This window comes from Chelonia mydas, chromosome 13 (genome assembly GCF_015237465.2).
Source record: "Chelonia mydas isolate rCheMyd1 chromosome 13, rCheMyd1.pri.v2, whole genome shotgun sequence".
In the NCBI taxonomy this organism is placed as follows: Eukaryota; Metazoa; Chordata; order Testudines; family Cheloniidae; genus Chelonia; species Chelonia mydas.
This window is the reverse complement of record NC_051253.2, coordinates 34,014,675-34,033,636: the sequence shown is the minus strand read 5'-3', so window position 1 is coordinate 34,033,636 and position 18,962 is coordinate 34,014,675. Positions and strand designations below refer to the sequence as shown.

At 53.6% G+C, this 18,962-nt stretch overlaps 2 protein-coding genes across 4 annotated transcripts; both read left to right on the top strand.

Annotated features, from left to right (window-relative positions):
- Positions 1-497: 497 nt before the first annotated feature.
- On the top strand, positions 498-9,834 carry SDR39U1 (short chain dehydrogenase/reductase family 39U member 1). 2 transcript variants are annotated; one of them, XM_037915981.2, is made up of 6 exons: positions 498-605; positions 1,087-1,193; positions 2,780-2,862; positions 3,641-3,762; positions 4,644-4,787; positions 5,189-9,834. In XM_037915981.2, exons 1-6 carry the CDS (start codon positions 590-592, stop codon positions 5,602-5,604), a joined length of 888 nt encoding a protein of 295 aa, XP_037771909.1. In that variant the 5' UTR covers positions 498-589; the 3' UTR covers positions 5,605-9,834. The 2 variants fall into 2 exon arrangements, with proteins under 2 accessions (XP_037771909.1, XP_037771908.1); XM_037915980.2 differs by having other exon boundaries at positions 499-605; positions 4,644-4,777; positions 5,189-7,698.
- A 2,880-nt stretch (positions 9,835-12,714) lies between these two features.
- Positions 12,715-18,187, top strand: LOC102936749 (granzyme B). Of its 2 annotated transcripts, none has more exons than XM_043526816.1 (5): positions 12,715-14,090; positions 14,476-14,629; positions 16,319-16,454; positions 16,794-17,066; positions 17,427-18,187. In XM_043526816.1, the coding sequence occupies exons 1-5, from the start codon at positions 13,982-13,984 to the stop codon at positions 17,574-17,576; spliced, it is 822 nt and encodes a 273-aa protein (XP_043382751.1). In that variant the 5' UTR covers positions 12,715-13,981; the 3' UTR covers positions 17,577-18,187. The 2 variants fall into 2 exon arrangements, with proteins under 2 accessions (XP_043382751.1, XP_037771910.1); XM_037915982.2 differs by having other exon boundaries at positions 13,806-14,078.
- The last annotated feature ends 775 nt before the right edge of the window (positions 18,188-18,962 follow it).

Below are 18,962 nucleotides of genomic sequence, written 5' to 3'. Positions count from 1 at the left end.
CGTGGGGACTAAGGACAAAGAGCCAGAAGTGAAGTTCAGCCCCCTTTGGCTGGGCCGTGGCTCTGGCAGGGCCGGGATGAGCCATGGCTTCACCTCTGCCTCTCCAGGCTGACCTAGGGACATCCAGGTGATGAAGCTATAAGGAAAGTGCAACCCTGCCTCCATCCCACCATCCTGATCCCCGTCCAAAGCCCCCACCCCATTCCCTGATCCCTAGATCCTCCCATTACCTATTCCTCCCAGATCCCTCCCTGACCCCGCCCCCATGAACCCCTCTCTCCCCTGCTCCCTGCACTCTCCTTGTACCTGCCCCACCCCCATCTCCCCAGACCTCCTCCCTACCCCCCACCCCTGCCCCCGGGCCCCGCCCTCTGCACGGGCCCTGGGGCTCTGAGACTGGCCACTGGCCGCGAAGGGGTTAACCAGGGGCTTTGTCAGTGTCCCGGGAATGGGGCGCGGGCCCTTTAAATCCCAGCCCCTCTCCTTTCCCCGCTTCCTTCCCGGCCCAGGAAGCTGCGCATGCGTGTCCGGGTCTGGAGAGCCGTGGGACGGAGGGTCCCTCCACGCGCATGCGCGCCGATCTCTGGCCATGCGCGTGCTAGTGGGTGAGTGGAGCGCGCTGCAGGGGCCGAGTATGGGGGTGGTTGGGTGGCAGGGGACAGCAATTAAGCGAGGCGTTAATTGCAAGGCTAATGCGGCTGTGCGTGTTCCCTAGCGCCTGGGCTTGGATGTGCCTCCGGTTTGGGAGCTGAGCTCCACCTAGCCGCGGGGAGATGGGGCTGGCACTAAATCTCCCTTCCCCCCCTGTAAGGCTTCCTCATGCACTGGGGTGAAATGGGGCTGCAGTCAGGAGTGAGGGGCACCGGCAGAGCTCGGGAGGCAGGGCTGGGCTAGCAGGTGGCTGCGGGTCGGGAGTGGGGGGCACTGGCAGAGCTGGTGGGGAGCCCAGGGTTGGGCTGGCAGGGGGCTGTAGGTCGGGAGTGAGGGGCATTGGCAGAGCTGGTGGGGAGCCCAGGGTTGGGCTGGCAGGGGGCTGTAGGTCGGGAGTGAGGGGCACCAATCCTTGAAAGTGTCTATTTAAATCAGGAGGTGGGACCGGCTTTGTGGGCGGAGCCTTGACCCAGCTGTTGAGGAGCCGAGGGCACGAGGTGACCCATGTCTCTCGCCATCCGGGGCCAGACCGGATCAGCTGGGTAGGTGATTGGGGAAGGGGGGTGACTCCAGGATAATTGAGCTCATAGGAGCAGCCACAGAGGTGCAGGGGGTTAGGAGCCCAGTGGCCCAGGTTTAGGTTCGCTCCCTGTCCTGGGAATTAGTACTCAGCCCTAAGACTCCAGGCTGGTCCTAGTGGCATCGCTCCAGCCCTTCCTCCCTGGGCGCTGCCAACTGATGTGCCAAGACTACTTCTGCCCCTGCTTTCCCTGCCAATTTAGGACTCCAGAACCCTGCCTGGTCTTGCCAGACACGTATGTCGGTTACAAACACAGACACAGGTCTCAACCATGTCCCACAAACTGCAGGCTTAACTGAAAGCAGCTTAAGAAATGTTCTTGTCTCTAACAATCTCTAACAGATGCCCAACTCCCCATAGGGTTCAACCCCCAAATAGATTATGAGTTTACCCTGTATAAGCTTTATAAAGGGTAAACTCATAAATTGTTTGCCCTCTATAATATTGATAAAGAGAGCTGCACAGCTGTTCCCCCCAGGTATTAATACATGCTCTGGGTTAATTAATAAATAAAAAGTGATTTTTATTAAATACAAAAAGTAGGATTTAAGTGATTCTAAGTATTAACAGACAGAACAAAGTGAATTACCAAGCAAAATAAAATAAAACACGCAAGCCTATGCCCAATATAGTAAGAAGCTGAATAAAGATAAAATCTCACCCTTATGTTCCAATAAGCCTCTCTTACAAACTAGTCTCCTTCTAGTCTGGGTCCAGCAATCACTCAACCCCCCTGTAGTCACTGTCCTTTGTCCCAGTTTCTTTCAGATATCCTTGGGGGTGGAGAGGCTATCTCTTGAGCCAGCTGAACACCAAATGGAGGGGTCTCCAAGAGGTTTAAATAGACTTTCTCTTGTAGGTGAACACCCCTCCCTGCCCCTGTGTACGATCCAGCTACAAAATGGAGTTTTGGAGTCACATGGGCAAGTCACATGTTCATGCGTGACTGAGTTCCTTACCGTCCAAGCTAGATTCCTGGGAAAGCTCAGGAATGTGGATTGGCGCCTCCAAGTTCATTGTTTGCTTAAGTGTTTCTTGATTGGGTACTTCCTGAGAATAGTCTTTTCTCAGGAAGCTGACCAACTGCTTCACTGAGGCTGCTTAAAATTAAACAAGTAGATAGCCAATATTCATAACTTTGAATACAAAAATCATACATGCATACAAATAGGATAAATATATTCAGTAGATCATAACCTTTACAGAGATATGTTACATGGCATATGTAGCATAAAACATATTCCAGTTAGGTCTTATATACATTCAGAAGCGTATTCCCATAAAGCATTATGGGGTGCAACGTCACACTTCCATTGTGCTAGGTTATATCAGAGCCATCTACCCTCACGGTCCAGGGCACAGCCTTCAGGGGTCAGGAAGGAGCTGGCTTAGGGCAGCAGAGCAGGGTGAGATTAACCAGGGGCATATGTGAGTGAGGGGCTGGTCCAGGGTATGAGGGGAGACTGGACTGGCTTGGTTTAGAGGCTCAGTAGGGGCGAGTGGGGAGACTGAGCTGTGTTGAATACCATTTCTCTCCTGTCTCCCCAGGATGAATTGGCCCGCTCCGGCCTGCCCCCTTGTGATGCTGCGGTGAACTTGGCTGGTGAGAATGTTCTCAACCCCCTTCGCAGGTGTGTCCGGGGCTTTGGGCGTGCTGGGGGAGAATAATCCCTGTAACAACCCATATAGTATCCCTTCCGTGAAGGACAGAAATGGGGATGACTCGGTCTCTCCCTGTTCTCCTGTACTACCCATAATGCAGTGGAGGTGGGGCAGGACGGAAGGGTTGTATTTTGCAGGTTGGGGATGAATTGGGGTTGAAACATAATTGTCACTAGGAACCTTTCTTTTCAGAGGTCTTGTTTCCAGGGGGAAGCATTAGGAGAGTGCACTAGTGGGGTATAAAGAGTGTTGCCCAATGTCCGGCCTCTCTTTTGATACTGATGCTAGCAGCCCCATCACACCTACCGTAGGCACCCACCCAACTGTCTCCCACATAGTGGAACCAGCACCTTCCAATCACCCAACTGCCATCCCCCAAAACTCCCAGTTGCCCCCACTCTCCCTGAGACAGGGAGCCTTTTTCAACTACTTCTGGGTAGTGTGTGTGGGAGAGGGTCCTGCCTCCCATTGCTCTGGGGCATGGTGATTTGTGTCGCTCCCCTGTACTGCCTGGGGGAGGGCAGGGGAATGGGTGGCTCTCCTTTAGGTATCTGCAGAGGGGGCTTGGTCAGAATGTGAAACTTCTGCTAGGAACCTTTCTCCTCCCGGGTCCTTATTTCTGGGGGAAGGTTTAGTGGGGTGCACGGTATAGTATAAATAGCTGCTTGTTGGGCTGGGATTGGCAGAGGAGAATGGGTGGGGGGGGCGCGGTTGGGCGTGACCCCTTTGTGCTCGCTCCCCCTGCAGGTGGGATGATCCCTTCCGCAGGGTTGTGGTCGCCAGCCGGGTGGCAACCACCAAGACCTTGGCCAAGGCCATCGCAGAGGCCGAGAGGCCGCCCCGCGCCTGGGTCCTCGTCACTGGCGTAGGTATTTATTGTGCGTGGCCAGAATGCAACTCTCACCATCCTGTCCCATGGTATCCCCCCACCAGGTGGAAATAGTCCCTGGGAAGTGACCAGGAAGAGTGTGGCCTCTGGAGGTTACTGGGCTGCTGAGGGGACAAGAGAAATAGTCCCTAGGTGCAGCACAACCTCCCATAACAGCATTGTGTCTGTCTGCCACAGAGAGGAAATAGTCCCTGTGGTGCGTCATCGTTGCACAGCTTTCGCCACTGAGAGAAAAGAGTCGCCTTTCATGAGAGGACAGATCACAGCACCTTGTGGAACAAGTGTGCTTCCACCATTGCACAGAGGAAAAATAGGCCCAGAGGAAAAATAGGCCCTGGGTAGAGCACACATTGCACATCTTTCCGCAACTGAGCGGATATACAGTCCCCCTCTAGTGCAAGACAAAGTGCAGCCCTGTGTGGCGCTGGTGTTCTTCCACCACTAGGGAGAAGGGAAAATTGGCCTGGGGTGCAGCACAGTCTATCATGACACATTGTGATCCTTCCGCTGCAGAGAGGGAGAAAAATAGTCCCTCCTCTTGTACCTCAAGGACAAAGCACAACTCTGGTGACACTGATGTTCTTCCACCATTGGGAAGAGATGGAAAAATAGTCCCCTGGCCAAATAAAACCTCCTGTGAAACTGTGTCCTTCCATCACCGAGAGAAGAAAATTTGCATTGTAAGAGAATGGAGCCCAGCCCCCATGATATCAGTGCGCTTCTGCCTTTGGAGTAGGAGGGAAAATAGTCATGTTCCTCCCTGTCGCCAGGTGCAATTGCTGCAGGAGAGGGAGGGATATCAATGAGGGGTAGGGCTATGTGCACTGGCGGCACTACAGTTCCCTGCCCATTGCCCGGCAGGGTATTACCGCCCCAGCCCCACGGCTGAGTACACCGAGGAGAGTCCCGGCGGTGACTTCGACTTCTTCTCGCGCCTGGTGAGCGCCTGGGAGGCAGCGGCTAAAATCCCCGGAGACGGCACGCGCCAGGCGGTGGTGAGATCTGGTGCGTCGGGGCATGGGGCCTTTCCCCTCAAGGGGGCACCAGATGCTGTCCGACCTCACGGCGGAGACTGGCTGGCTCGGGGGGGGGGGGGGGGGGGCAGGGCATGGGGTCTGTCCCCTCTAGGGATCACTGGCTCCCATCTGACCTCAGGGCAGGCACTAGCTGGCTCATGGAGGTGGGGAATCAGATACGGGCCCTTTCCCCTCTAGGGGATGTTGGCTCCCATCCGGCCCCAGGGTGGGTACTGGCTGGCTCAGGGGGGTGGGGAATGGAGCACGGGTTTTTCCCCTTGGGGGCACTGGCCCCCAGGCTGGCTTGGGCTGGGAGACTGTGGCTGGCTTGGGGAGGGAGGCGTGGCTGGCTCTCTCCAGGGTCTCTCTCTGACTGTCCTCTTCCTGCAGGTGTGGTGCTGGGGAAGGGCGGAGGCGCCGTCTCCCAGATGCTCTGGCCTTTCCGGCTGGGCCTGGGGGGCCCCGTGGGCTCTGGCCTCCAGCCCTTCCCATGGATCCACGTCCGGGACGTGGCTGGTGTTGTGTGCCACACTCTGGAGACGGAGGGTGTCCACGGGGTTCTCAACGGGGTCTCTCCAGCTTCACCCAGCACCTCCAATGCCGACTTCGCCCGGGAGCTGGGCTCAGCCCTGGGGCGCCCAGCCCTGCTGCCCCTGCCCAGCTGGGCGGTGCGGGGCGTCTTTGGCACTGAGCGGGCCGTCATGCTGCTGGAGGGCCAGCGGGTGGCGCCAAAACGCACTCTGGAGAGTGGCTACTGCTTCGTGTACCCCGACCTGCCCTCTGCCCTGCGGGACATTGTGTCCTGAACGGCTGAGGCGGGGTTGATCCCAGTGCCCTGAGGACCCTCCTCTTCTGGGGGATCACCCCAGTGGGAGCTCCCCCCGCCCCGAGACCCCTAATCTCTGGCTCCCACAGCCCAGCTCTGAGCTTCCCAGCTGTCTTAGCCTGAACTTTGTGGGGTCCATCTTGAGCCATCCCCAGTATCCCTCCAATACTCCCCAGCCTCTTGCTGGGGGTCACCCCATTCTTAGCCTCTCCAGCCCCCTTCTCTGAGTGGGAATGCTCCCTTCTGAGCCCCTCCAGAAATCACCCCTCCCCAGCCCTTCTCGGGGGGGGGGGGGGGGGGCACCCCACTGTGACTTTCCTGCCCTACCCCCATCTGTGCTGCACTGACAGTGTGTTCAGGTGGTTTTCAAGCTCCTGGCCCTTTATGGAGCTGGGGTTCTGCAGCAAAGGCTGCTGGGAATTGCAGTTTTTGACTGCACTGCAGCCCCCCTCCCTCCCACCCTGTATACAACCTTGTCCAGTTTGCAATAAACTGCTGGTGAGTCAATCGCTGTTGTTTGCAGGGAGTGGGGGCGGGGGGAGGGAGGTCACTAGGTCGATGGTGGTGCTTAGGGCTGAGGGGGGGATTCAGAGGCTGCACTGTTTTCATACAGTCAGTGCTGACCCCAGTTGCGTGCAGCTCCCAATACAGTGAGAGAGACCAGGCAGTGAATGGGACCCAGCTGTCCAGGAGGATAGTGCAGGGTGCTCATCCTTAGGGGGGGCTGATAGGTTGTAGGGTGGGAAGGGGAGCCAGGAGTCTGGGAGGGCAGTGCAGGGCCTTCGCCGCTAGGGGGTCTCATGGCTCTTAGGGGAGGAATGAGGAAGGTGCCTGGGAACAACCATGGGGCTCATGTACAAGGTGAGAGGGCTGAGTGAAGTGGAGATGAGGGCTGTCTGGGCTCTGGGGACCAGACAGTAGCTTCCTGGCCGGGGGTGTGGGTCTGGGTCCCCCAGTGTGGGGCTGTTTTGGTTATTCCTGTGTGGGCATAACAGCCTCCATGCAAGTGGTTGTACCGCTATAACTGTAGAGGTGAAATTGCATCTCTGACCCAAATAGTTATGCTGCCACCGACTCTGGCTGTGGTTCTGGCCTTGTTTTCATGCCTCAGAAAACAATGGAGAAGGCGTGCCAGAATGCTGCCCGTGTAAAATACAAGTGTTGATCTGTTCCTTTGGAACACCTCTGCTGACACCTCTTTGAACTGTCCCCGGCATCTCTCACTGTCCCTTGTGTGTTTCAGTTCGCTTTTGCTGATGGAAATTTCTGCTGGCATCATTGTTTTGTGGAAAATTTATATTCCACAAATCCCCATTTTCCAACAGGAAACCATGGTTCAACTTTTTTCCTCACTGCCCTAATGCAACAGTAAGCCATGGGGTAAATAATGAAAGGCTTAGTTCCTGCAGACAGGCTGCGTTCTCCTCTAGATCTCTGTGCAAACATTGCCCCTGACAAATGAGTGCTCCACTGTGCATCAAGGGGACTGTGCATATGTAGTCCTGAGTTTATCCCCCACCCCAAAGGCTGTAATTAAACATAGTGAGTGTCTCTCTTTGACTTGAGAGGAGAGCCAAAGCTCAAGGCCCTGCCAGTTGTTTCCATTAGGGGTATTTTCTGGGATGCACTCTAGTTTATTTCCAAAGATAATCCATCAAGTCCTCTTTCCCTGAACACAGCTGCAGTTAGTGCTTCCGTTTGCTGCTCCAAACCAGCCTTTCCAGCTGGCACTTCTGTTACTGTCTGCTTGGCCTTCTCTCCGCCCCTTCTCCCTCGTGCACAGACAAAACCTGTGTCACCAAGCAAAGCCCTAGCCTCTGCCTGGGAAATCTATTGAGCTGCTTCTGCTCTAGCTTTTCTATGTGCCTGTGTTTTGGATTCTACTGCTGTTGTGTCAGCCACTCAACTGCAATGGCTTCTTTACATTGATCCTGCATGAAAGGTAATGCCCCACCCATCGCTACAAGGTTTAACGATGGGACGATCGAGGTGCTAGAGGAGTACTCAAGGAAGACAAGGCTGTTGCAGAGAAGCTAAATGAATTTTTTGCATCATTCTTTACTGTAGAGGATGTGAGGGAGATTCCCACACCTGAGCCATTCTTTTTAGGTGACAAATCTGAGGAACTGTCCCAGACTGAGATATCATTAGTGGATGTTTTGGAACAAATTGATAAACTAAACAGAAATAAGTCACCAGGACCAGATGGGATTCACCCAAGAGTTCTGAAGGAATTCAGATATGAAATCTTAGAACTACTAACTGTGGTATGTAATGAATCACTTAAATCAGCCATACCTGATGACTGGAGGATAGCTAATGCAACACCGATTTTTTTTTTTTTTAAGTCTCCAGAGGCAATCCTGGCAATTACAGGCCGGTAAGGCTGACTTCAGTACCAGACAAATTGGTTGAAACTATAGTAAACCACAGAATTATTACACAGACAGATGAATATCATTTGTTGGGGAAGAATCAACAATGGTTTTGGTAAAGGGAAATCATGTCTCACCAATCTACTAGAATTCTTGGAGGGGGTCAACAAGCATGTGGACAAGGGAGATCCAATGGATATAGTGTACTTGGACTTTCAGAAAGCCTTTGACAAGGTCCCTCACCAAAAGCTCTTAAACAAAGTAAGCAGTCATGGGATAAGAGGGAAGGTCCTCTCATGGATTGGTAACTGGTTAAAAGATAGGAAACAAAGGGTAGGAATAAATGGCCCGTTCTCAGAATGGAGACAGGTAAATAGTGGTGTCCCCCAGGGGTCTATATTAGGACCAATCCTAGTTAACATAATCATAAATGATCTGGGAAAGGGTAAAGAGTGAGGTGGCAAAGTGTTAAGATGATACAAAATTACAAGGGTAGTAAAGTCCAAAGCAGACTGTGAAGAATTGCAAAGGGATCTCACAAAACTGGGTGACTGGGCAGGAAAATGGCAGATGCAAAGTAATGCACGTTGGAAAACATAATCCCAACTATACATATAAAATGATGGGTTCTAAATTAGCTGTTACCACTCGTATAGTTCTCTGTAAACATCCACTCAATGTGCAGCGGGAGTCAAGAAAGCTAACAGAATGTTGGGAATCATTAAGAAAGGGATAGATAAGACACAAAGTATCATAATCATAGAAGTTTAGGACTGGAAGGGACATTGGGAGGTCTTTTATTCTAGTCCCTGCACTCAAGGCAGAACTAAGTATTAAGTATAATCTCAATATAAATCCATGATATGCCACACTTTGACTGCTGCATGCAGTTCTAGTCACCCCATCTCCACAAATGGATGGGAAATTAAAAATGTGCAGAGAAGGGCAACAAAAATGATCAGGGGTATGGAACAGGAGGAGAGATTTTACAATCTGTTTGAGGAGAGATTTTACAAGATTGTAACTGTTCAGTTTAGGATGACTAGGGGTGCAGATATGATAGAAGTCTATAAAATTGGGAATGGCATTGAGAAAATGAATAAGGAAGTGCTATTTACCCCTTCCCATAACACAAGTGTAATATGAAGAGAGAGCCTGAACCATGGGGCCTGGTACAAGGCCTAAGGCCTGAACTAAAGTCAGGCCCTGTTACAAAGCAGAGGCCTTCTTGCGGGGTCACTGTCCGGAACAGGAACGTGGCAAGAACATGGCTGGCGTTGTAAAAACACACGCATTGCTAGGCACTAAGTATTCATGTAAACACATTCCAGGAGGGTGGTACCAGAACACCCCGATAGCTAGTTTTGGTGGAAACACACGCCCCAAAGATGATATAGGGACACACTGACCCTTCTTAAAGATAAGGTCAGGCTGACAGGGTGATGGATAGAGATGTTTTGATCAAACCAACAGGTACAAGGAAAAGGGGGGTAACTAACCACATCAGAGGGCCAATACATAGCTTGTTTGTATCAATGCATAAAGAGGGGTCACAGAGGGGGTGTCTGTCCAGTGGAGGAGGGAATGGAAAGTCCCACTGCTCACTGAGCTGGTCCATGGTAACATGCATGCATGTATTAGTGTACTACGGGACACAGATACCGTGCTTTTTCGGCAATAAACCTGTCTGGACGCCTTTGCCACTGCAATGAGTCTGTGGTCTCCTTGGGCAGTTCAACTGGAGGCTGCTCTATGGGCTACCTGTCCAGAGACTGTGCAGCATGCAGAGATAACAGACACGCAGGCAACAACTGACACCAACAAGAACTAGGGGTCACCCAATGAAATTAATATGCAGTAGGTTTAAAACAAACAAAAGAGAGTATTTCTTCACACAAGGCACAGTCAAACTGTGGAACTCTTTGCCAGAGGATGTTGGAAAGGCTGAGTGTATAACAGGGTTCAAAAAAGAATTAAGTTTATGGAGGATAGGTCCATCAATGGCAATTAGCCAAGACGGTCAGGGATGCAGACCCATGCTCTGGGTGCCCCTAGCCTCTGACTGCCAGAAGCTGGGACTGGATGGCAGGGGATGGATCACTCAATAATTGCCCTGTTCTGTGCATTCCCTCTGGGGGACCTGGCATTGGCCACTGTCGGAAGACAAAAAGAAAAGGAGGACTTGTGGCACCTTAGAGACTAACAAATTTATTTGAGCGTAAGCTTTCGTGAGCTACAGCTCACTTCATCGGATGCATTCAGTGGAAAATACAGTGGGGAGATTTATATACATAGAGAACATGAAACAATGGGTGTTACCATACACACTGTGATCACTTAAGAGTGATCACTTAAGGTGAGTTATTACCAGCAGGAAGGCAGGGGGTAGGGGAGACCTTTTGTAGTGATAATCAAGGTGGGCCATTTCCACTCCCAGTTTGCAAATTAATTCCAATTCAGCAGTCTCTTGGAGTCTGTTTTTGAAGTTTTTTTGTTGAAGTATTGCCACTTTTAGGTCTGTAATCCTTTATGTAGAGACGACCCATCACTCTCACAGATCTTGGGAAACAGGCCAGTCCTTGCTTACAGACAGCCCCCCAACCTGAAGCAAATACTCACCAGCAACCACACACCACACAACAGAACCACTAACCCAGGAACATATCATTGCAACAAAGCCTGTTGCCAACTGTAACCACATATCTATTCAGGGGACACCATCATAGGGCCTAATAACATCAGCCACACTATCAGAGGCTCGTTCACCTGCACATCTACCAATGTGATATATGCCATCATGTGGCAGCAATGCCCCTCTGCCATGTACATTGGTCAAACTGGACAGTCTCTACATAAAAGAATCAATGGACAAATCAGACGTCAAGAATTATAACATTCAAAAACCAGTCGGAGAACACTTCAATCTTTCTGGTCACTCGATTACAGACCTAAAAGTGGCAATTCTTCAACAAAAAAACTTCAAAAACAGACTCCAACGAGAGAGTGCTGAATTGGAATTAATTTGCAAACTGGATACAATTAACTTAGGCTTGAATAGAGACTGGGAGTGGATGGGTCATTACACAAGGTAAAACTATTTCCCCATGTTTATCCCCCACCCCCACCCTCCACTGTTCCTCAGACGTTCTTGTCAACTACTGGAAATGGCCGATCTTGATTATCGCTACAAAAGGTCCCTCCCCGCCACCTGCCCCGCTCTCCTGCTGGTAATAGTTCACCTTAAGTGATCACTCTTGTTACAGTGTGTATGGTAACAACCATTTTTTCATGTTCTGTGTGTATATAAATCTCCCCACTGTATTTTCCACTGAATGCATCCAATGAAGTGAGCTGTAGCTCATGAAAGTTTATGCTCAAATAAATTTGTTAGTCTCTAAGGTGCCACAAGTCCTCCTTTTCTTTTTGCAAATACAGACTAACACGGCTGCTACTCTGAAACCTGTTGGAAGACAGAATACTGGGCTAGATGGACCTTTGGTGGGACCCCATGTGACCATTATGTTCTTACCCCCGTCCCCATCAAGGAGCTAGTTTCAAATGAATGGGGTACTAGGAAGTCACATTTCTCTGGTGCCTCTGATAGTCTGGACCTGAAAACGATGGGACATTGTCTTTTCACTTAAACTGAAAATAACTGAACTCCTGCCCCCCTCCCCCCCCCCCCCACCCCGCAAAGGTCGCTGGTGTGAACACCTGAGGGCAGCATTTGGGGTGCTGGGAGATAAAGTGATGGGGAAAGATCATGCTTTGGAGAGCCACATGGCAACAGCTGTGCAACATCTGAAGCTCAGCACAATTGGGCTTGGTATTTCCAATCTTTGGTGCCTGAATTACTGGAAGTGTTTCCCCTCTAGGGGATGCTGGCTTTGATTCGGCCCCAGGGCAGGGGCTGGCTGGGTGAGAGGGGCAGGGAGTGGGACAAGGGGCTTTTCCCCTCAAGGGGGTGCAGGCTCCCATCCAGCCCCTGGGCAGGGACTGGCTGGCTCAGGGGAGCGGGGAATGGGGCACGGGGCCTTTCTCCTTTTGTGGGCACCAGCTCCCATCTGGCCCCAGGGCAGGGGGCTCTCTGGCTCAGGGGTGGGGGGAGGGGAATGGGACATGGGGCCTGTCCCCTCTAGCGGGCGCCGACTCCGATCCTGCCCCACGGCAGGGATTGGCTGACTCGTGGGTGGGGGGTGGGAAATGCGACATGGGGCTTTTCCCCTCTAAGGGGCGCTGGCTCTGATCCAGCCCCAGGGCAGAGGGCTGGCTGGCTCAGGATGCTGAGAATGGGACATGGGGCCTTTCCCCTCTAGGGTAACTGTCACTATTCCAAGGGATAATTTCTGCCCTCCCCTGGCTCTCCTGTTGACGTGAGCTGTGGGTAACACTGATCAGTATCAGTGCCTGGTGAGACAAAATGTCCTGAACCAACATGTGTGTGATAGAGGGTGTGTGTGGCTCTGATCTCCAGATACCAGTCTCCCCCCACCTCACTCCCCGGACAGTGTGTACGTGATGCCCAGGGTGTCTCTGACCTTCTCCTACCACAAACACATGGTCAGAGCCGGAAACCTCCCCTGCTCCTGCTGTCTCCATTGGGTTTATCAGGCCTTTCCCCTGGGGTGGGGGTGGGGTGGGGGAACTCAGGTCAGCAACACCTGCTGTAGCTACCAGCAGGGTCCAGCCAGTGGGTGGGCTGGGGAGATGGGTCTAGAATTGACCTACAAGGATCTAGTTGGCTTTAGAGTGGCTGTGCATTGATCTAGAATGGCTGTTTGTGTGGATATGGATAGATCTAGAATGGAACTGCCTCAATCAAAATGAATCTAGCCTGAATTTACATGGATTTAGTTGGGCAATCATGCATCTAGAATGGATCTGCAATGCATGCAGGTGGTGACGCTCAAGTCTACATGTGTCTGGATGGATCCATCCTGCCCCCTCATCCATCAGACATCCCAGCTCCATGACAGGAATCCAAAGCGAACCATTGGGATGGGTGAGGTTGGACTTTGTCAATAGGTGTTTGATAAAGGAGGGGAATATCCTTAATGACACGGGTTCGTGGAGAACAGGCTATGTTCAGTGACCCTGCTGTCATCCTTGAGGTCTGGTAAGAGTTTGGTAATATCTGCAGAGGACACAGAGGTTGGTGGTAAAGAACAGGGAGGATGTCTCATGGCTACAGACCTATCTGGGTGGCCTGGTGAGCTGGGCTCAATTAAACGTGGTGGAAACTGACCCAGCATGAGCTCCCAACACTAAGCGGCAGTCACCATCCATGGGAATATAAACCAGGGGATATCTAGTAGGAGCAGGGGGAGGGGGTCACCTCTGGACATGGCCTTGGTAAGACTGTGCCAGGAGACTATATCCAGCTCTGGTGTCCACCCCTCAAACAGGACGTTGGCAAGTTGGAAGGAGCAACCAGAGCAAGTCAAGATCTGGAGACCTGGCCTGGGGGGAGAGCTCCAAGGGGATTGATCTCCTGAGGTGATCGGAGGCAAAGAGGGGACTCGGCCCTCATCTGTAGGAACCTCGGTGGGGTGGGGGTTTCTGTGCACAGGGGGCTCTTCGACCTCCCTGGCCAAAGCGGGACGAGACTAGGCGGCCAGCAGCAGAAGTCAGCGAAGGTCCAGTTGGTGCTAAGGTGCAAATGCTGGCTTTGAAATGGAGAGGCCAGGGAATCTAGGTGCAGAAAACCCCAAGTCCATTTCTCACACTTATAGCGGGGCGGCGGGGGGGGGGGGGGGCAGCATTAATCACATCCCCAGCCAGGCTGGCTGGGCACCAGAAGCAGGGAGGAAACCCCTCCCCCCGACGTGGGCGTGGCTGTGACTTCTCCCACGGGCATTTCCACCCATGGCCCATCCAGGCGGGGGTTTCCAGGCAACCGGGTACATGCCTTTGTGGTTGCCAGGCCCTGCCCTCCCCTCCCCTCCCCTGGCCTCGTCCATATAACCTCCACGGCTGAGGCAGATGCTTCATGCCTGTCCCTCATTGGCTCTGAGGATGCAGCTCTTGATCCTGGTCCTACTCCCTGCGGCCTTTCTCCTGCCCCCTAGGGCTCAGGCTGGTGAGGACAGAGGTGGGGCATCGGGACCCATGGGGAGAAGAGGGGGCAGATTTAACCATCAGTCCCAGAGGAGCCTTGGGTCCAAAGTGGGATCAGGGGGGAAGGGGATCCCCAGAGATCAGGGATGGATGAGTGCACAGGTCCAGGTGGGAATCCATAGATGTATAGTGGGATGGGGATAGAGTGAGGGGTCAATCCAGGGAGAGGGGAGGGGAGAGCTGGGGTGCTGAGGGGCTGATCTGGAGAGGAGGGAGTGGGAGGCTGGGCTGTTTGGGTCCACAGGCCGATCAGGGCTGATGATTAGGGGTAGGGTTGGGCCTGGGGTCCTTGGTTACACTCTTCAGACACAGATTGTCTCAGAGCATGTGATTTTCACCCCTTCCCTTCTCCCTGCCAGGGGAGATCATTGGGGGATGGGAAGCCCGGCCCCACTCCAGACCCTACATGGCCTATGTGAAAATAGCAACGCGGAGAGGGAGGAAAACATGTGGGGGGTTCCTGATTCGGGACGACGTGGTGTTGACGGCGGCTCACTGTAACGACGAGGAGGGGTAAGAAACCCACCCCTCCCCCCCACCCCTGAGCTGCCCAGCCCCCGACCCTGGGGCTGGATGAGAGATGGCAATGTGCAGGATGCCCAAAGATCCAAGGGAGGAATTAATCTTTATTGGGTGGGCTCTGACTCAGCTAGGTGGGACAGGGAGCCCAGATCTAGGAAAACAGATAAACAGGGAGATGGCAAAATTTGCAGATGATACAAAATTACTCAAGATAGTTAAGTCCAAAGCAGACTGCGAAGAGTTACAAAGAGATCTCACAAAACTGGGTGTCCGGGAAAGAGAACAGCAGACGAAATTCAATGTTGATAAATGCAAAGTAATACACATTGGAAAATATAATCCCAACTCTACATGTAAAATGATGGGGTCTAAATTAGCTGTTACCACTGTCACTGTTATCATGACCTTGGAGTCATGGTGGGTAGTTCTCTGAAAACATCCACTCAATGTGCAGCAGCAGTCAAAAAAGCGAACAGAATGTTGGGAATCATTAGGAAAGGGATAGATAATAAGACAGAAAATATCATATTGCCTCTATATAAATCCATGGTACGCCCACATCTTGAATACTGCGTGCAGGTGTGGTAGTCTCATCTCAAAAAAGATATACGGGAATTGGAAAAGGTTCAGAAAAGGGCAAATAAAATTATTAGGGGTATGGAATGGCTGCAGTATGAGGAGAGATTTATAAGACTGGGACTTTTCAGCTTGGAAAAGAGAGGAGGAAGGGGGGATATGATTGAGGTCTATAAAATCATGACTGGTGTGGAGAACGTAAAGGATGTGTTATTTACTCCTCCTCATAATACACAAACTAGGGATCACCGAATGAAATTCATAGGCAGCAGATTTCAAACAAACAAAAGGAAGTATTTCTTCACAGACTCATAGGCACCAACTTCTCCTTTCACCAGTGGGTGCTCAGTGACCACCCCTGCCCCGGGCCAGCCCCGACTCCACCCCTGCCCCACCCCCATTCCAACCCCTCCCCCAAAGTCCCTGCCCCTACTGGACCCCTTCCCCAAATCCACGCCCCGGTCCCGCCTCTTCCCCGCCTCCTCCCCTGAGCACGCCGTTTTCCCGCTCCTCCCCCCTCCCTTCCACAGTTTGTTACACCGCGAAACAGCTCTTTCACGGCGGCAAGCGTTGGGAGTAGAAGCGGGGACGCGGCATACTCAGGGGAGGACGTGGAGGCGGAGGTGAGCTGGGGCGGGGGTTGGGACGGGGAGCTGCCAGTGGGTGCAGAGCACCTACCACTTTTTCCCCGTGGGTGCTCCAACTCCGGAGCACCCATGGAGTCGGCGCCTATGCACAGACGGCACAGTCAACCTGTGGAACTCCTTGCCAGGGGTTGCTGTGAAGGCCAAGACTATAACAGGGTTCAAAAAAGGACTAGATAAATGTATGGAGGATAGGTCCACCAATGGCTATTAGCCAGGATGGGCAGGTATGGAGTCCCTAGCCTCTGTTTGCCAGGGGCTGGGAATGGGTGACAGGGGATAGATCACTTGATGATTATCTGTTCTGTTCATTGCCTCTGGGGCACCTGGCATTGGCCACTGTCGGAAGACAGGATACTGGGCTAGATGGACCTTTGGTCTGACCCAGTATCGCCATTCTTATGTTCTTAGAATGTCACGATCCCCCTAAGGCCCCATGGTTTCCCCTTAACTATTCTAGACACATCACCGTCTCCCTGGGAGTCCATGACCTTAGACTGCGGGAATGGAGCCAACAAGAAATCCCTGTGCTTCGCCGGATCCCCCACCCGGAATATGACATGCATTCCCTTAACAACGACATCATGCTGCTGCAGGTACCGGCCCCCCACATCACCCCACCCCCTGTGACCTCAAACTGCTGCAGGCACCGCAGCCACCTCCATCACCCCGCCCCCCAAGTGACCTCACACTGCTGCAGGCACCGCCCCATCCCATCACCCGCCCCCAGTGATATCACACTGCTGCAGATGCTGCCCCCATCCCATCACTCTGCTCCCAGTGACCTCCCACTGCTGCAGGCTCCGCCCCCATCCATCCTCCTACCCCCAGTGACCTCCTGCCATGCATTGGCTGCATTTGCTTTCTCCTTGGATTGGTCCATCCATGACTCTGACCTTCTCGCTGACCACGAGCCTTGTGTCCTGTCTTTGCAGCTGGTGCACCGAGCAAGGCTGAACGAATGCGTGGGGCTCATCTCCTTGCCCAGCGCCTGGCAGGGCATATGCCCCGGGGCCATGTGCAGCGTTGCTGGCTGGGGTCGGACGAGCGCCCGCAGGGCAAAGGGCTCACACGTTCTCCGGGAGGTGGACATGCCGGTGCTGGAGGATTACGTGTGTCTGAAGAATCCTGACCAGATCTATCATTACTATAACGCCTCCACCATGCTTTGTGCAGGGGATCCGAAACAGGCCAAAGACTCCTTTAAGGTAAACATTCTCCTGGTTTCAAGAGGCCCCGGTTCCTTCTGAGGAGCAGTGACTCTCTTGGGATTGCAGCTGGGCCTGTGAGCAAAGATCAGAGCCCAGCCCCCCTGTGGTGCTAGGCGCTGTACAAATGAATAATAATTCTTCTCCCGGAAGGAGGGAGAGAGCAGCTGGGTTTGGAGGTGGAGCCCACTGAGACTGGTTGGGCTGGGGGAGGAGGGGGCAATGCTGAGACCAGCTGTGCCAGGGCAAGAGGTGTGGGTGATGCTAAAAGTCGCTGAGCTGTATGTCAGGACTTGAAGAACAGTGGGAAACCGACCTGTCAAATTGTTCTCATCACCTGCTTCTTGTTCTAATTCTCAGGGTGACTCCGGGGGCCCCCTGGTGTGCAGCAAAATAGCCCAGGGCATCGTCTCTTGGGGCTCCCTCAATGGGACCCCCCCTGGGGTGTACACCAGAATCTCCAGATTCGTCCCCTGGATCCTGGAGACCATGAGAATGCTGCAGCCCTGAGCCCTGCTGGGAATTCCTGCTCGTGTTGCAACTGGGCCTCTGGAGATGCCCCGACATAGGATCCACTTTGCAAAGGGCCTGCGCCCCCCGCATCCCCACCCCTGCTGTCAGGCATTGCTCTGCTCAGGGGAGCCATGGGCAGCACTCAACCCATTAGCACCAAGGCCGGGTGCCTAGAGGAGTTAGGAGCCAGGTTAAAGTCCAGCTCCTGTCGGCTCCCTTAGCAAGCCCAACCTAGGCTCTCAAGCTAGGGAAGCAGGTGGTTTGTCTCCGAGCCGAACCCTGGGGCTCACCTGGTGGTTTGTACCTCACCCCCATGTCAGCCAGTCAAGTGACGGTTCGGGGGAGATCCTCGTCCTTACCCTGCCAGCTGAGTCATATTGGAACCACACCCGGCCCTGTCCGTGCTCGGTCCGTGCTCGGGCTGTTCTCCGTGTTCGTTTCCCCGGGCTGGCCACCTCCCGTTCCAAACCCGGCTGGTCCCAGTACCACCGAGGCCCCCGGGAGATCGTCGACGGGAACTCCGCCCTAGCACCCGTAGCCGCTTTCCAGCAGCCCCGCCCTGCTGCGCATCCACGCTCACTGCGCTCGCCTGGCTATGAATAGAATAAAAGAAAAGAAAAGAACGCTGGCGCTGGGCCTGAAACTTCCAGGGCAGCCTCGCCCGCCGGAGCCGCCGCTGGGTCGCTGGGGCCGGGGAGGGAGTTCGCCCCGACAGGGGAAGGCTGGGACCCAGGACACCTGGGTTCATTGGTTCCCGCACAAGAGGGAGCTGGAGGGTGTCGGGCAGGAGGAGCCCCACTGGCTGGGCCCGAGATGTGAGGGGAATTACCAGGAGAAAAGCAGCCTAAGCTGTCCGGACTCGAGCTGGCAGGGAGCTCTGTGCACGGGCTGGGGCTGGGGTCCCCACGCTGTGGGCTGGCTCAGTGCTGTCCTGGGCTCAGGGGGCATGCGGGGTGGTGGGGGGGTGAGAGGCTATGGCCGGGCTGCACCCGCGCCCCAGCTGATTGTGCTGCAGGGCCCCATCGGAGGTACCAGTGGAGGTGTGTGATGTAGGGCATCCCCCAGGATGCTGCATCCTCCTTCGGGGGCCAGGCTGGGATCGCTGCGGCTCACTGAGGGGTTGGCTTCTGGGACAAACATGGGACAGGATTGACACAGTCTCTTCTAGCCACGAAAAACCCATCTATCCCCATCCCCAGCCATCCCCTATCTATACATCTCCATCTATCTATCCATCGGCATCCATCTATCTATACATCCCCCATCGCCATCCATCTATCCCCATCTGTCTATCCCTATACACACCCCTCTGTCCACTGCTGTCATTCCCCCTCCCCGTGCTATGTCATCTCTAGGAGGCACCGGCCCCAATCTGCCCCCAGG